The following is an 18,092-nucleotide window of genomic DNA, read 5'->3' as shown; positions in this document are numbered from 1 at the left end:
CGGGCCCCCCAAAGTGAAGATGGCCACCAGTGACAGAGGTGGGGCCCCTCAAAGCCAGCCAGTACATTCACGGGGGTCTGTTTTCATCCACTCGGCTGGACGGGGTGGACCGAGGCGGCCCACATTCCAAGTGTTTGACACTGTGAGGAATGACATCATCTCTCACACGGTCTTTTCACTGGGATCACCAGCAGAAGCATTATTGTGGGTTTTTTTTTTTTTTTTGAGAGACAGAGAGAGAGGGACGAAGGAAAAAATGTGAAGGTTGTGAGTTTCAAGGGGGTCTGATGCACATAAAGAACCACAAAGGAAGGTCGAAGACATGTTTCATCTCAAGAGCAACTCTCACTCACCAAAAGCTGGTACTGCCAGAAACGAGTACAATCGACCCCCTCACAATGTCTTCTTCATTTTTTTTTAATCACATTTAGGTTTCCAGTTCTCTCCAAATGTCCTTGAATGTAAAAGCAAATCATGCAAGCCAGTTGGTTTCTGGCACTTTGCCTGGTCGCTGGGTCAAAGGGCCTGCTGTCCCAAAGCTGCTGCTCTTCGGAGGAGCTAATACTGGCAGTAAAGTAAAAATAATCTGTAAGAATGAGACCCCTGGATCTAAACCAGATGGGAGCAGAGCCCAGCAACCAATCTCTATGCTCCTTACCATCTCACTCCTGCTACATTTAGGGTCTTGTATTGAGTGGAATGATGAGGATTTTGTAATTTTTTTCCAGGATCCACAATTCAGAAATTCCTTGTTTATCATATGTTGCATTTCTGGATGAATGTGATTTGATTTGTCTCGTCAACGAAACACTGACAGAGAAATCACTTCTGCAACAAATACAGCACTTAGCAGTAATTTAACATCAGCCTCATCAAGCATGAAGCATCAACATTCAAGGTCACTCGTCTCAAAAAAGTATGCATCGATATAAGCAACAACGAGCATCTGTAATTTGACCCCTGCCTCGCAACCGTGTCTGCTGAACTTGTACGTATCACATGTATTCAACGTACAACGATGCCAAGATAGCCCAACATTGTAAAAACGGAGAGAAAATACGGAGGAAAAAACACTAACTGCTCTTTAAAAGGGTCCAGTTTGGAAATTGTTCACGGATTATGTAAGGGTGTGTGAAGGGAGGAGAGTCAAAGTTGAGTATGGGAGCAAGAGGCGGAAAACAGGAAAGGAGCAGTGGGGCTGGACTCCTGGCTAATGCATCTCGTGAATTTCAAATGTGGCATATTCCATTTAGCCGTTGTCAGGTCCAGTAAAAGCAGAAAGGAAAGTGTAAAAAAAATTAAAACGGAGAGAGACACAGTCAGGGATGAGAGCATCTGGTGGATGGAAGAATGTTCATGTCGTACCAGCCAGAGGACTTTCCAGTTATGCAATATTCCCGTTCCCCCCCCCCCCCCACCTTACATCTTCATCTTTTCCCACACGCCGTAAACGTGCTCCAATACCACATCGACATCACATGGCCGCCGCTCACGAACCGCGGCAGCACCGGCGGAAACACGCACGCGGCACCTCGCTGGCTCTTCCACAACAAAAAAACCCAGCCACTTTCCACTTTTCTGCGCAACACCTCCCCTTGATGTGATCCCACTTTCCGACAGCGGCACGTTTCAGCCGGGAATTTCGCATTAAACCAAAGCTAATATTGTTACACCTGCTGCTCGCGGAAGGAAAAATACATACCTGAGGCCTCCCCAGCCCCTCGTTCATATTTCATCTGGATCGACCGATCGAATAATTTGATCGTTTTCATGTTTCTTTTTGGGTTTTTTTTTTTTTTTTTTTTAAGAGCATCACACTCACGAGCTCCGGCTGTCATGTTTTGCAGCAGACTGACTGACCTGTTCTGTCACACAGTTTCCTGTCTGGCCAGAGCTTCAAGAGAGCGCAAAGAAAACCTTTTATTCGAGAAAGTTATGACTCAATTTCAATGATAATTTTGAGGTAGACTTTTCCATTTCCACATGTTTCAAAAAATTCCGAATGTTTCCATGGTGGTGTGCTCCAGGCAGTGAGAACAAAACCAGAATGAATCCCTTATTTTAACCCTGTATTTCTTCTTTCAGGTGGACAATAAAAATGTGATAATGCCCATTATTTTTTATTATATGGGGCTCCAAAATAATTATCTTTGGTTGTTTAGTTGGTTGTAAATGGTTATACACATGGCTGTCATTCCAGCAAAGAGGATCACGAGTTTAATCAAGAGATATTGATTGAATATTTATATCTTAACCATCAAGTAAGCACTTGTATTTGATATCTCTCATGAACTGTATATGGCGTACATTACCTCGCCTTTTATTATTAACAGTTACGTGATAAAGCCCCTTCAAATGTAATTTTTCCCTATGGGTTTCATCCCAGTACTCTTTACTTATTCCCACAATCTAAAGACACGTTCAGAGTTCAGTTACTGTAAAAACACTGGAGGAGACTGACAATTGAATGAAGGAGTGGATAGATGGAATGTAATTGTGGCTCAATCAAGAAACTGAATGTGCATAGTTGAGCTCAACATAAATCTGTACTGTATATGTAACATTCATCCATTTGGATCCACGTCAAGGCCACTTTGAGTGTCCCCGCAAACACTGTGACCTCAAAATCCAAAACATGCAAAACTTTATTGATCATGTTTTAATGGAGCAGAGCTTGAAGTACACTCAATGATCCCTTTCGGGAGGAATCCTTCAAAGTGAGAAGAGCGTTTGAAGTTAGAGCTTTTTTTTTATGCATAAAGTGCTGCAATCCTGCCAAGGATTATGATGAACGTTCCTATTTACCACCAATCGTGGCTTATGTGGCCACATAAATCCATTCCTGTGATATAACAGGAGTCATATGACACCAACATGCCGGCAAGGGACTTTAAATATTTATCTCCACCATATGGAAAGAGTGCAGAGGAGGGCAGTGGGATGAGTCCTGATGAAAAGGGGGACTGAAGTCCCAGCGGCGTGGGAAAACATTAAAATCCTGCAGCTGTTTACATTACGCATCGTGTCCGAGAGATGATTATTGAATCGCATGGAGACACACGAGTGGAGGTGGAGAGCATGGACGTGAGAGGAACGAGGCCCGTGCAATGTCGGACGATGGAAGAGGCAGCTAAGTAAGCTCATGTGAAGTGAGCCATATGAGAAGAATGCGGGTTCAGCAAGTGAGTATGTGTGACATAAGAGTGGACGTTGTTGCGTCTTTCTGGCAACTCGTTGACTCAGTGTGAGGTCCCACCTGAATGGGAAATGCGGCCAAGGATGGCATCCTCTCCCATATAAGTCTATGATTCGACATTTCCAGAGCAAACATGACATGTCTTTACCTCACGAGATTCAAAGTTGTGGGATTACTAATCGTTTGTTTGAGCAGCCTTAATGTTTTTGTGTCTTACACCTGTGACTGCCAATACTTCTTCTGATTTCGCCAACCTCTCGCCGACGGTGGATTCCAACTCTCCAAAGGTTTCTCAGCTGGATTATGGTCAGGGGCAATGGCTGGTTTTTCATTTCCCACCAACAATTTTGTGCTAATGGATATGTGCTTTGGCTCATTGTCCTTCTGAAAGACAAGACCTCAAACTTGTCTCACTGCCACATTTCTCTCTCTGTCCATGATGTACTGTGCCACTTGCCCAGAGTCGGCTTGGTTGAGCTCCAATCTCTCCCAACACTGGTCTTAAGATTTCATCATTTATTTTGATAAATCCAATGCCTCCGGTACCAGAGGCAGTAAAGCAGCCCCACAACATCACTGCACTTTTTTTTTTTTTTTTCATTCCATTAACAAACTGATAAACTGCAGTTCCAATGGTCTGGTTTGATTCGTCTATGACCCCAGAAAGAATTCAGATCATCTATGGCAGCAAACTATTGTCTTACTTTTTTGTCAAGCATCGAAAACTCTTTGGTTTCGTGTTAAAGCACCACTAAGGATTGTGACTTGTCACTTTACACGTTGCGTGTTTTAATAACAGCATTTTTAGTCAATTCTGCTATTTATTGTTCTAAATAAAACAAAACTGTTTTATGTAAGGACATTTCTTTCATTGAATCTAGTGTACTCATCAACTTTGTTGTGACAAGCTCCGCCTGCGTTTGCTGCAGCGGTCTCTCAGAATGACAGGAAGTCAGAGGAAAGACAGGCAAGATGGCAGGAAGTCATATGAGGCCTCGAGGGGACCCACGGGAAGCTGTAGCTGCCATTATTGGCCCAAACACAAGTCAATGAGGTGTGTGTGTGTGCGTGTGTGTGTGTGTGTGTGTGTGTGTCTCCATAATTTAGCACCTCAGTCTGGTTAATAAAGCTACATGGGAGTTCAGGCTTTAGGTGTACAGTAACAAGTTGTAAAGGTAAAGATTAGGGCATCAATGGAAAGTCACCACAAAGAGAGTGGAGTAAATCTAAGTTTGCCTTTTACAGTCTTGGTAGAATTCCTGAAGTTTTCTTTCTTTGAGGAAAAGGGCCAGCTCTGAGTCATTCACCACAACCAAGAAAGGGTCAAAGACTTTCATCTCGAGATATGAAGAGAGCCAGTATGGAGCCGCTGCTTCATCTTTGCAAACCGCGACGTAGTTGCTCCAATTAGCAGCATTAAGATGAGTCACTGCGTCCAACGTTTGATGACTCACGGCAGCTCTTTGCTAACCTCCAGGCTCTCCCCTAATCCAGAACGAGGTCACTTTCACCAAACGGCTGATTCAGGACAGCAAGGACTGGCTTTCCGACAAAGGTCGGACGGCGGTGTGGATAGTGGACCGGTAGCTCGAAAACTGTGAGGAGAGGAAGACGAGGAAAAAAGGGATGCATCCCAGGGCGTTCACTGGGAAGGAAACTCACTCCCAATGACCCAGAGGGAGGAGAATATTTCCACCCGTCTCGTTACGCAACACATTTTAGATTTGCGTCCGGCCTCGACAGTCACACTGGAGGGAACATTAAGGGAGGATTTATGATTTAACGAGTCAGGTTTTTTTTTCTTCTCCGGGAAATACCAGTCGAGGCTTCAAACCAGGAAGGCTAATTTTACCATTGCTGCGTCAAGAACAAAATTTATGTGCCACTAAAAACCAGTGATTGGGACTCGTGCGGAGTGGACAACGTGAAAGGCCGCCGTGCCCACAGGCAGTGACGGACAATGGACAGCTGGACCACGACTCGGTGTGGCTGGATTAAAAATGTCCCAAAATACAAGCCTAAGAAAGGAGGACTGAGGCCGGCACACAGAGCGGAGAGCACCCGCTAATCTGATTCTAGTTTGCTGGTACTGTATTTGCCAGATGTTGACCCGGTGGAATTAATTCAGCTGCACCCAATTGGCACATATACAGAAGGTGGCATCCCAACTGAAGGACTTTATAATAATGTCAAAGTACTACGAAAATATAAACATTTCACGCGTGCTACATCACTGCCAACTTTCACATCTTTGAAAAACCAAATTATTGTGTAAAAAAAAAAAAAAGGTTTTGATGGTTGTTGCAGAGGTCTGAGTTCAGTCAGGAGAGGTATAGCATTCTGTAACAACAGACCTTCTCTACATAATTGCACTTAAGTTTAGACGACCAAGTTGGATTGCTATTACGAGAGACTCTCGACTATAAAACGAGCAAGACTGGCAGTCATTACACTCTGGAGGCAAACATCATGAGATGCCCGAGACAAAAGAGTTGTTATTTTTTCTGTTTTGTGAAATATTGCCAGATTAACACAGCAACTATTTACAACCTTGCACATAGAGCGATGCCATGCAGATGCCGAACTTGGCAGTCCTCGATTCTACATAACAAAAGGTGTACATGGACGCCCGAGGGGGAATCAGTGGTGCGATGAATCTCAACCTCATCCCACGTGTCGACATATTGTGAGCATATGTTGACCTTTGCGTCGTAAACACTCGTCGTTATGTTGTGAAGCATGTCGACGCTAACCTGCGCCGCTCCCAAACATCCAGACACTTTGTGGAAACAAATGCTTCAGTTCGGTTTACGAAACTGTCAAAACTGAGAACTGCACCCGCCTACATGAATACTTAGGGAGAAAATGATTGTAAAAGCGATTTTGCATTTGACGATTGAATATTTTGAGCGAAAAATTGTCGAGATAAACAATGGTAAAGTTCTCATTTGTCCTTGGTACACCTCTGCAGCTCTGATGCTCCCGGATCCTTTTGCAGGGATTTGTTGAGTTCATTTTTTTGGCACCGAGAGTTTCTCATAAGAAAGACCTGATGTGACCTCGGAGCAGGTTTACTCTTCAGACTTCAGGAGAGCCGAGCGTTTACACGAGGGAACAAAAGCCGAATCCCACACATGCTTTAGAAGCACTATCATCCTGTGAACAACAGACCGGGCGACACATGTCTCCTCTACTTTACGACTAACCCCTTGCACCTGTATTTTTCATGAAATTTGCGAGTTTGATTCTGGGGATCAAGGCAAGATGGACGACCAGACTTAGACAGCGTCGTCAGGTGGAAAAACAACCATGCAGGTCGACCGTTCAAGCTACGAAAACAACTCGAATATAGATGCGACTTCCAACATCGAAAAAAAATTACGTTTATGGACGTCGCAAATTAGCCAAACAAGATTGTATTCGGATGAGGTTGTGGTGACTGAATTGGATATAAACAACTCTTTCATTCAAAAAGAGTTGGGTTTCCAGTCCAATGATGAGACAGAAGCCGCAGATGTAATTGTTTTAAGCTGAATCGGGATTTTTTTTTTGTCAACCACACCGAGTATTTCTGGTGCCTGAGTCTTACTGTCAACTGAATGCAACAAACATGATCATACTGGTAACTGTAAGGGGGGAATGTGCAACGCAACGACAGAAGTCACACGTTGGTTGGGTAGCGAACGAAAAACGTGAGCAGATATCTATTTGGGTAAATTCCGCTTCAACGGTCCTCTGAGTTTGGTTGAAATTCTACCAAGCGAGCTGCAGCTTAGCATTGAATATTTCTTTTTCTTTCAACTTCCCCACAGTTCAAGATGAGTCTGCACTGTGCAGTCTGCCGACACAGCGGAAGACCCCATTATGGATGTGAAGGCGCATGGAGTTGGTTTACGCCTTCGTTTGGCCCAGATCCGTCGCTCCCACTCCAGAATATCCGCCGACTCGCTTTCTCCTTCTCAGCAAAGGCTTTCACAACAAAAAAATCTCTGCCTCCCGTTGCCACAGAAACACGCAATGTTATGGTATTCTCTTTTTGTCTAGACCCCCCCCCCCCACTGCCAAAGCACAGCTCTTTGCTCCTCTACATCAGCACTCTGCTTGAGTTACAAGCCCTGAGTCCAGGCTCTGCGACTCCTTGAGGTCTGATTGTGGAGATTTTTTTGGACGACGGGTGAAATCTGTGTCAGCATGTTGGCGGCGGGGTTCAATAAAACAGATGTGAAGAACTTGGATACCACAATCCATCGTTAGGTAGAATCATTTTGTCCAACAAAAGCAGACATGGATCAAACTTGCATCGTTTGATTTATCATCTATCTGGAACATCTATCCCCCCCCCCCCCCTTAAATACTTTCTATAAAAGAAATTTTCTCCACTTGAAGAATAGTAGAGACGAACCAGAGCACTAAACAAGCGCAAAACCTTCTGGAAGTGATGTAATAACCAGAAAATGCTTTAGTGGAATTACAAATAAAATACCATGGAAGTGTGAAATGCTCACCAGGAAAAGTTCAATATCAAAGCCGTTATAAGAAAATCGAAATATATCAAAAAACCTTAAGGAATTTAACACTAAACTTAAGAAACTAAACATTTTAGGGGGGGAGAAATCAAACCAAACTAATATTGCCATATTACATTGAGTGACAGTTTATGGTACAATTTGTCTGCACAGACCCAAGTCACCCATCAGTTAGATCACTTGTTAACTTGCTGTCCAATATAATAGGAGCACCGCCTGGATCGCTTCCCGTCTTTCTGACTTTTCTCAGTTGGACAAATGGCAGATGACAGGTTACAATACCACCAATGATTTGCAGAAGAAGACATTGTCCGAGTTGTAAAACTCTTGCTACGTTAATTCCTGGATGTTGGATATTTTATGTTAAAAAAAGAAAAAGAAAAGGCAATGCTCAAAGATGTATATGTGATGATGATGTTCTGTACTAAAATTAGATTAGAGACATAATAGGTTGCTTTAATCAAAGTTTTGTGCAAAAACAGATGTTCGCAAATGTAATTGGCAGTTGTGATTTGGCTCATACATTCTTTGGACCACAATATAAATTACAAAAAAATTACATGTGTTTTTAATTGCTTTTGATGCCAAAAAGTGATTCTGCAACCTACTCTTATTTTAATCTTTCGAGTCGTCGCTTTCATTCACATTATAGAAATACACTTCAAATATGCCTATTCTATTTCATAGCATGCAAGAAAAAGTGACAGAAGAAATGTTAATCCAAAATCTTGTTTCACTCCAGCCTATACCTCAACGGTAGATATTTAACCCCAAAATAAGTTGTGGGTAATTTCGTCCTCTGAATCCCGAGGAGTAGCGTGATTTGGCTAAGCGCTCCCATATGAAAGACATGTTGTTGTTTTTTTATTTTACCCTCAGCAACACTGATCTCCAGTTGTTTCCTTGTTTGTAGGATATGTAAAGCACCAAGTGATCTGATTGATGCAATCAGTGTCTTGATTGCCCGCAATTGTAACCTTAAATTTTCTCCAATCACTAAGAGTTAATTGGCTTGGCTATCAGCAGTGATTACAAAAGGAGCCCGAGCGTCAAGTTAGAGGGTTGTTTTGGGTCTGGTAGCTGGAAACATGGAAGAATCACTACTGGGAAAACATCTGCATTGATAACAGTGAAAGATTTCCCATCACGAATGGGATTTTATTTAATCTCCAGGACCGAATGTGACAGCGGTGTGATATATATACTGCAGGCAGCGGAGTCTCAACAGTGCCAGAAGCAGTCGTGAAGCCAGACAAGCACAGAAACCAAAACAAAGAAACAGAAACAAGGGCCGATTCCTCCAGCGTTTTGCGTGGCAGCTGAGACCCACAGGGAACTCATCCACTCTTGACAGCTGTGCCCTGATCCCTCTCCACACCACGGGCACATGTCAGCACAGCAATCCCATTCTGGCGCCGGTACAGGCCGGCAAGCTCTGCCAAACAGAGTGCGATCTGTGCAGAGAAGCGGGGGACTGGCAAACACTGCAAAAGATGAGCTCCGGAATTTATAGATGGGAGGGATTGATGGAAGGGGCTTTGGGACAAAACCCCAACAATGGAGGCGCCTTCCGCAAACCTCAACCCTCTCAAAGCCTGTATTTCATCCCGTTTGTTCGGGCAAACAAGCGAAGTAAAGGAAAGCTGGAATAAAAAGTGTGTTGATACGCAGATTGCACCAGCCACTTTCTCTGTATGTGCTCAGCATCCTGAAAATGATTATTGTGCCAATTATCCCACATGGGACTCGTCCTGTAAGACTGAGTCATGCATTGCGCGCCACATGAAGGCACATGGTTATTTTTGCAGGATGATGGATGATTATTTCGACTGCCATAGCTCTCATACTGGGACAGAGGAATGTGAAGTCCATCAATTTTCCCTCATTCAAATTTCTACATTTATGAAGAGTTGAATTTATCCGAGCCGATATCCAGCTGAATCGTCTGGACACGGTTCAACCATCCAGTTTGTTTCCAATCCATTTCCTGATATACAAACACTCCACTAAGTATGATTATATCCAAGTCGGGAAATAGACCCGCTTTGTTCCGTGTTGTAATACCAATTTATGCCACAAGGTGGTGTAGTGAGACATTAAACTGTTGCCAAAAAGATTACAGAGCATGATTTTCGCAATGCTCTCTACTCATTTGCTGATATATCATCATCCGGCACCATTACTGGCAGTGAGTGGAAAATTGGGGAAAACTAGCTAACTGTAAATTTTGTGACAGATATTGCTTTTTATTTTCAAAGTTTACCCACAAGATTATTATTTTTATTTTATTGTCTTTATGCAGCTTTGTTATGAATGAGGTTTAACGCCTTCTCCATTGGGGCACTTGTCATGGGAAGCTAAGCATTTATAAAGTCATTTCTATATATTCAACGACTATGTTTTTTACTCACCACCAGTTCGGAAAAGCGTGCGTGCAGCTCCTCCGCAGGCGGCATGGGGGCGCTGAACTCCAGGAGCTGCAGCGGCACGCTGTCCTTCAGGTTGATCTCCGGTGGCTCGCTGCTGCCGAAGCAGCACAGGAAGCCCAGGCCCGGCCGCGTCCTCTTCCTGGGGGGCATGCTGGCCCGTGGCGACGCAGGTGGCAACGGTGAGGAAGGTGAAAGTAGGAGGAGGAGGAGGAGGAGGAGGAGGAGGAGGAGGAGGAGGGGGCCGAGGGGCAGGGAGGGGGAGTGGAGAGGAGGACGAGGCTGCTATCTACGGGGCATGATCTGAAAAAAAAAAAAAAACGACAAGAAAGATTATTTATGGATACAGTCGGTCTGGGACAGCCGATTCTCGGTTACGTTAAATACATTCAGACAAGCGTGCTTGATGTCATAATGCACATTTTCACATGCGATCAATAATTCATTCCATTCACATTTAAATAGATCCGTTCAGCACTGCGGTTCAGCTCCACTGTGCTACACCATCCGCACACTTTGTTTGGGATGGATATAGGATTGTGTGTGCACAGAGGGAAACAAATAAAAGACTGATGGAAACTGCATCAACAAAAACAATGAGTCAAACTTGCTCTGGTTTCAGATGATTTTATTGCTTCCAATCTTCAAAAGGAACATGTGGCATTCAGAGTGTCAGTGTATTAGATTGTCTTTCCTTAATTTGTTTTTTTCCCCCCATGTATGCCTTTTTCTGAATCTGTTTCCCATTTGTAAATTCAGTGCTTTTACACTGGAGGCATGTTTATTAATAAACAGTCCACTTTGTGGAGCAAATGACCGGAAGAAATTTCAGCAGCTCAATAAAAAGATTATTTTTTTTTTTTCAAATGTAATGAAGAACATGAATGAAAAGCAGACACAACAGTTGCTCCACTGACTCAGCTCTAAATTTAGCTTAGTGTTGAATTCCTCAGTTTTTATGGAGACTTAAGCCACAACCCGACGCAGACTCGAAACAGATCATGTGCCTCTCTCTCTCCTTTTAATGAGGAAAAACTACAACTTCACTGTGACCAGAGTAAAAAAGAAAGTGACTTCGACTCGGTGTTGTTGACGCATTTCCTAACTCGGGTTTGTGCAATGTGGGGTTTGCTGGGAGGAAGGGAGGACACGCCCATCCATCGAATGACATATTCTGCCTTTCGTCTTAATATGACGAATACAATTGAAATGTCATTAAAGCCACTTCACCAACATTCATCTTTTATAATGCCTAATTCAATTCAAAGTTGTGGATTGCAGCAGGATAAACCCTGGACACAGAGCACGAACACCTTAATTTCAATAGATAAACAAAAACAACGTTTTCCTCCAGAGTGTCATGACGCACAGTCCATATTCTTCTCCGACTTGGTAGTTTTATCGTTGCGAGTCACATGGAATAGCAATCCCGCTCTGTTGTCCGTCCAAACGAATGTCCGCGTACTCGCCATTGTTAATGTTTATAGCGTATTGTTCTCTGTGCGGATGTGTGGTTTCATTACATAAACAATAGCACTCGCGAATGGTCCAACGGTGAAAGTCGTGAAACGAACAAAAAATGCAAAAACTATGCATTTACACGATCGTATATGGAGTGAAAAAAGGGCCTGAGAGTCAGCAGTCAACCACAAATGCCTATAGAAAACCGACGCACGCACAGGGAGCGCATGCAAACCTGCACTCAAAACCCAATTTTCACGAGGCGAGACCACTTTATTAATCCCCTTGGGGAAATTTCTTCTCAGCATTTAACCCATCCTACTCATAGTTAACCCTCCCTGTATATAGGTGTTCTGTCTGTTTTTGCCAAACTAAATTATAATTACTCCAGCAGAAGAGTTTTCACTTTTTTTTTTTTTAAACCTCAGTGCTGTAATGAAAAGCTACAAAACACCAGATTTCAGTCACAAATCTGGTCACGTTTATATTTATATCAGGTTAAATACTGGCATCTTATTTTTTTGCAACAAAAAAATCCTACCCTTTCGAAACAAAATGGAAAAATTTGATCCTCACTTTCTTGTGAGAGGAAGGAGCTGCCACTGCATCTCGGTCTTGACATTTGTTGTTCTTGTACCCTGATAAAGAAACCTCTTGTTACTGAGCTACAATGGTGAATGCAAAAATGTGTGTGTGTGTGTGTTGTTTATGCCTCAGTAATTCCCTCCCTCGCTGTGTGTAAGACAGTAGTGAATGGCACCCACCACAACACGAGCCCAAACGGGACGATACGTCCTGAAGGATTTCCTCAATGATATGAATAGAGCATGGGTGGTCTACATTCTATGAATAATATACTCTTTACACTAAATTGTATCTCGTCACATGCTTTAATTCGAGCATACAGGCACAACAGTTGCTCCTTCTCCTTTTTATACGACAGTTAACAGCATTTGTGAATGAATGGGCCTACACTCTGTTATGCAATACCCCCGGACATGCAAATTCAGGCAAAATGCTTGACCGAGAAATCAATTTGAGAGCTTGTTCATGTGAAATACAATTAAAAAAAAAAGAAATGTTTTCACAGCTTCCAAAAGGAAGTCAGATCCAGGACCAGACGTGGTCCTTACCAATATTTGTACATAAGCTAACAAGCATCGAGGAACGGGCCCACGTGTTTAGTGAAGCAAGTGAAACTTTATGACTTCAGTTTCCACATGAAGCCACAATCTGCCACATCGAGGAGGACAGGGTGAATCTGCGCCATCGCCCACGCACACACGGGTTCAGTGGAGGAGTTCTGGCTGCGCGGGCTAAAATTAGCTGCATGGTAAATTCTTTATGAACGCGCCGAGCCCTCGACAGGCGCTTAAAGGAGGCGACGGCGAAAAAAAAAAAAGAAAAAAGAGGGAGAAAAAAAACACCAGATTTCCATTTTGCCCTTTCCTCTTTTTGCTCATCGGCTTTTTCCGCCTCCTTGAATTCGCCAGGCACGTGCAACGGCAACCGATGCACTGCGGGCGGCTTCAAAGTTCTTCTTTGGTTTGCCAAGCATGCGTGACCATCGATGGGCTTCTCACCTACAAATGTAGGTCCTTGTTTCATTGTCGTTGCATCATTGCCCCGAGTCCCATTTAGAGCAAGCGTGGCATCTTGTGTATGTGCGAGAGCCATTTGATACTGCATAGGCGAGTGTTTTGATAGCTGGGGTGACAATCCCTGGATGCCCCCTTCTACAACTAGGCCAATGGGGGGGGGCTGGTATCTCCGATTCCATGACATGACCGCGAAGTTTTTGTCTTCACAACATTAAAAGAACATTTTTTGCTTCCAAGGACACTGATGATTACTGGCAATCGATCAGGCTGATCAGAGTCTGACACAAAGCCTGGATTTCGGCTTTGGCTCGATAAAGGAATGTATTGTGTGTTGGAAACACATAGAAAAGGCCTGATTGGACTTAAGAAAGTGCAACGATGAATCCGTGCAAGTGACGATTGTTTGAGGACAGATTTAATCGTTATATATTGACTGGATCTGCAGCAATGCATTGCCAAGTTTGCAAAGATATGGTTCTGTTGAAAGGTTCTGCAATATTCAGATGATCTCACCAAAGCTCTGTCTAATCTGTTTTTTTTACAAATGTTACAAGCATGTGTTCCACTCCAGTTCTCCCTATTGTTTCGTGAGGCTTTGTATATGCTAGAAAATCGCGAAAAGATTATGGACACATGGCTTTCGGTGCATTCAAGAATCAGAATCTTCAAAATTGGCGAATATGTTTTAGATGGGCAAACTCCATTCATCATCACTGCCTCAATATTTACGATTTGCCAAAAGCAAACAGTTCAATGTTGGGAAAAGCTGCCTGTTGTACTGTTAGTACGCTGCACAGACAGTGAGCACATCCGCATGCAATCCACTACACAGATGAGAATTCAGCCAGTAGTAAAACAGAGCTTCACTCATAAACAGTGAGATGACAGAATTTTAAAAAGCCCACTTCAGGAAGGTAAATCACTGCATTTCACCCCTGCACCCCATACATTTACACTTGAAAAGCCTCTGCTTTGCTCTATTAACATGTTTTCATCGTTTTTATTGCGGTGAGATATGAGTGAGAGCTGCTTGCCAAATCTTTACGGTGTTGAGTTAGTTATTGTTGCAGTGGACAGCTGGTGGAGCCTAATGGAAAAGAGGCCTCTCCGCGGGGGTTTTAAAGCCATTCTGCAAAATACATGACCTGAGCCTCCTGTCCAGTATCTGTGTGTGTGTGTGTGTGTGTGTTGGTTTCTTTCTGCGCTCTCCCACTGAGCCCCACGTGCGGCCGGTCCTCACTCAACACCACTTCTGCTGGCCTGCTTCCAGGCTCTGTCCTGGGTAAGTAGGCCAAGGAATCCAAACACACACACTTATTATACACACAGTCGAACCCTGCATGGTGGAGAGTACAGGGAAGCAAAGGCTGGATTATGTACGTGACCTTTATGCATGTCGGCGTGGACGAGACACCACAAACAATCCAAATTGACCATGTCCGCGGCCATATGTGACCCGAGAGTCTTTCTTATGCCCCGGCTCCTCACTTCTTCACTCTCTCCTCCCTCTCCTGTCATCTTCCATTATCCCCGACTCTCAGCTTGAATGGGATGACATTTCCCTTCAACCCCCCCCACCCCCAACCCCCCACCCCCGCTGACAGTAACATCTGTCATTTCTTTCTGGCCACTTTCCACTATCCGCTTCTTCCATCTTTAATCCCCATCTTTCCACTCTTCGGTCCCCCTCAATTTGTCCTCTGCTCTGAGAGACGTTTTATAAATGAAGGGGATGTGTGACGCCGGAGTCTGGACAAAGCTAGCCTGGTTTAACAGGGGACAGATTCTATTTTGTGTTTTTCTTTTGGGCTTCTAAACCTTCCCCCAGGCTACATCCACATGCTGGCTGTGGCGACAGAAAAACTTATGTCAGGCTAACAAAGAAGTGACTTAAAGATTTGTGACTGTATATCATGAAACCTTCAATTTCTTACCTGAATTAAGGTACTACATCTTCAAAAATAACAAAAAGGCCTTGAATAAATATATACAAGCATAAAAATTAGTAGCGGATTACACACAGATATATTTGATTGTTTGAGGACTTACTGGCTATTTGGCTGGATTAGATTAGGCCAAATTCTAAAGACAAGTTGTGTCCCAGCTTAAACAAGTACATTTGTAGCATCTCTTTATGCGTGTTCAATTTCAGTCCAATCCAAAATAAACTCCTGCTGCTGCTTTGTGTTCCATTTCCTCTAATAATTGTTAGGCAAGAAATAGCTTGTAAGCACTTTAATGTCAGAGACCGGTAAATCTATTTGTTTTTTGTTAATATCTAATATAGATAATGATGACGAAAACATGTAAATGAGAAAACCTTAAATACCCTGTTTACACAAAGTTGCATCACTACTTCAGATATATATTCAACAATACTCCAACCTAAAAGCCAAACAACAGCTTCTTAACACGGACATGACAGTTGAAAAACTATAAAATCTACAAAGCTCCCAGAGGGAAACATTATTGGTCTAATGTCTGCGTCCTTGTAGATTCTCAGATTAGGTTTGCTCTCGATCGAAAGTCAAAACTTTTAGCGTCTTTCTCGCGTCTGTGTGAGATGCCATACATTCGACACTCACTACTTGCACAAACACACACACACACACACACACACACTCCGCTCATCCTGGGAAACAGACGGCTGCATTAAAAGGGAAGCTATCACAGGGAGAGTCACAGCCTGCACTGCCTCCATAGGCTACCGCTAATTAAAACCATCTGGAAGAGGCGCACAGAGATTAGTCACTTTTAACTGCTCGTCCTGACGTACGTGAAGTTCTGCGCTCCTTTGCTTGAGGAAATTGGGGGAAAAAAGGCACGACTCTGCCGCTTCGCTGAACGACGTGCCGGGCTTGTGCGTGCACGACGTGTTTCGGTTGCGTGCTCGCATGTTTGGAACTTCTCAAGGTTTCCGACGCAAGTGCAAACGCTGTTTGCATTAGTTTGCATACGTGAGGCGAGAGCCCCTGAAGAGGAGAGGAGAAGAGAGGAGAGGAGAGGAGAGGAGAAGAGAGGGGAGGGGAACCCGCTCAGTGAGTTTGAAGGGTTTGGAGAGGAGCTGAACCGCGAGAGAGATGAGAAGGAGAGTGAGCAGGGAGACTGGGATAAAAGGAGATACTGCTGCCACTTCTCATTCAGCCCGCTGCCTCATCGCCTCATCCCTTGCGCCGGGAAGTAGGTCAGTGGAGGAGGAGGAGGAGGAGGAGGAGGAGGAGGAGGAGGAGGAGGGACTGGCAGCGAGGAGAGACGAGCTGCTGCTGGTACAGTGTAACTGTGTGCATGCAAGAAACAGTGTATATCCATACAGAGATCAGTTTTTCACACATCTGTGCAAGCCTGATTCCCCCCCCCCCCCAAAAAAAAAAAAACATTTCCACAGATGGCTTCTTAAAACTAAATCTGATAGAAATCCATCCTTGCACCTCCTTCTCTGCCTTTATAGCATAACGGCACACCTGCCGCCTTCCCTCGACATGCACAAAAAAGGTGGAAAAGATCACGAATCCTTGAAATCACAGCTGACAAAATGTAGCTGCAGGAAGGCGAGACGCGCCAATAAAACTGGTGGAGACAAACAACAAGTAAAATGGGCGAGAAGAAAGGAAGGAAAAAAAAGAGAGATTTTAAAGAGGCACTGAATAAAAGATCAGAAGCACAATTTCTGCGCACACATTGTTTCTGGGTGCCACAAATGAGGACCATTCCTCCAGGGTGCTGGATCGTAGAGGAGGAGGAGGAGGAGGAGGAGGAGGAGGAGGAGGAGGAGGAGGAGGAGGAGGAGGAGGAGGAGGAGGAGGAGGAGGAGGAGGAGGAGGATGGCACATGGTGGGATTACGTAAGTACCCAGCATCGAAGATAGACCAGTGGTGCCACGTTGGCACAGGCAGGAACAAGATGCCCGATCCAAGAGGTTGAATCAACCAACTGCCATCATTTTTGGGCAAAGGTTGGAATTTAATTAGAATTCAGCTTCATTTGATGTCGTCACACTTTTAATTATAGCTCGCCGAACGTTGCTGGAAGGCACAACACACGGCTGGCTTCTACCGTGCTGCAACACCAAGTGGTGTGTAATATACACAACTTACATGGAAGAAAATACATTTGTAGGAGGGTTTCAAGCATCAAATTATACCATATGCTTTTGAAATATATAGAATTAAAACAAAGGAAATCGTTATGTAACATCTATCTTTAAGCAAACCTGTTGGAGTAAGTACAAACTGACCAAAACTTCACATATTTCATGACTTATAGCTTAAAAACGTGTCTGTTGGAGATGAAATGCATGTCTAATGGAAGTGTATCGGATTCAGAGGTTTGTTGAACTCCTGATGTGTCTATAGCTGCTAGTTGTATGGATACTGTGATTGAATATAATCTCTCTCTTGACAAACTCTTGATATTGGATCATGTTTGAAAAAGAAAAGCATTGATCTATTGCATCAAGTGGGACTCGGGAGTGATTGAGCACAAGCGGCATCAATTTCACAACTGTCTTCTGGGATTTGAACCGAAAGCATCAGTTAGTGTGGAAGAAACGGAACAAAATGTTATGAATTGCTGAATAAAGGGTTAATTTTCCCTTTTCAGAAAAATCAGAATGAGAGCACTTCCGAGAATAATCACAGTTAAATCAGCCATATCATTACGAGCACCCATCTAAAAGCTTTTATCTACTGAAACAGCCCTATAATAATTTGATTTATGGCAACTCATTGAAATAAGGACATTCAATCTCATATATACTGGTCTAACCACACCATTTTTGCGAATTAATCATGATTTATATCACTTTTTAAAAGTCTTTCATTCCTAATTTGCCGATCATGGAAACTGTTCGATGATTCATGCAAGTTGATATTATAATTCCAAT

General features: G+C 43.6%; 1 protein-coding gene across 3 annotated transcripts in view; it reads right to left on the bottom strand.

Annotated features, from left to right (window-relative positions):
* Positions 1-18,092, bottom strand: part of daam2 (dishevelled associated activator of morphogenesis 2) — a 103,756-nt gene that overhangs the window by 53,574 nt on the left and 32,090 nt on the right. For all 3 annotated transcript variants that reach the window (XM_080512754.1, XM_080512756.1, XM_080512755.1), the window contains exon 2: positions 10,134-10,451. In XM_080512754.1, coding sequence (XP_080368880.1) covers positions 10,134-10,301 — 168 coding nt within the window. In that variant the 5' untranslated portion in view covers positions 10,302-10,451. The remainder of the gene's footprint in view (positions 1-10,133; positions 10,452-18,092) is intronic.

This window comes from Blennius ocellaris, assembly GCF_963422515.1.
Source record: "Blennius ocellaris genome assembly, chromosome: 17".
Taxonomy (NCBI): Eukaryota; Metazoa; Chordata; class Actinopteri; order Blenniiformes; family Blenniidae; genus Blennius; species Blennius ocellaris.
The sequence above is the reverse complement of the archived record's forward strand: the minus strand, read 5'-3'. Positions and strand labels throughout refer to the sequence as shown.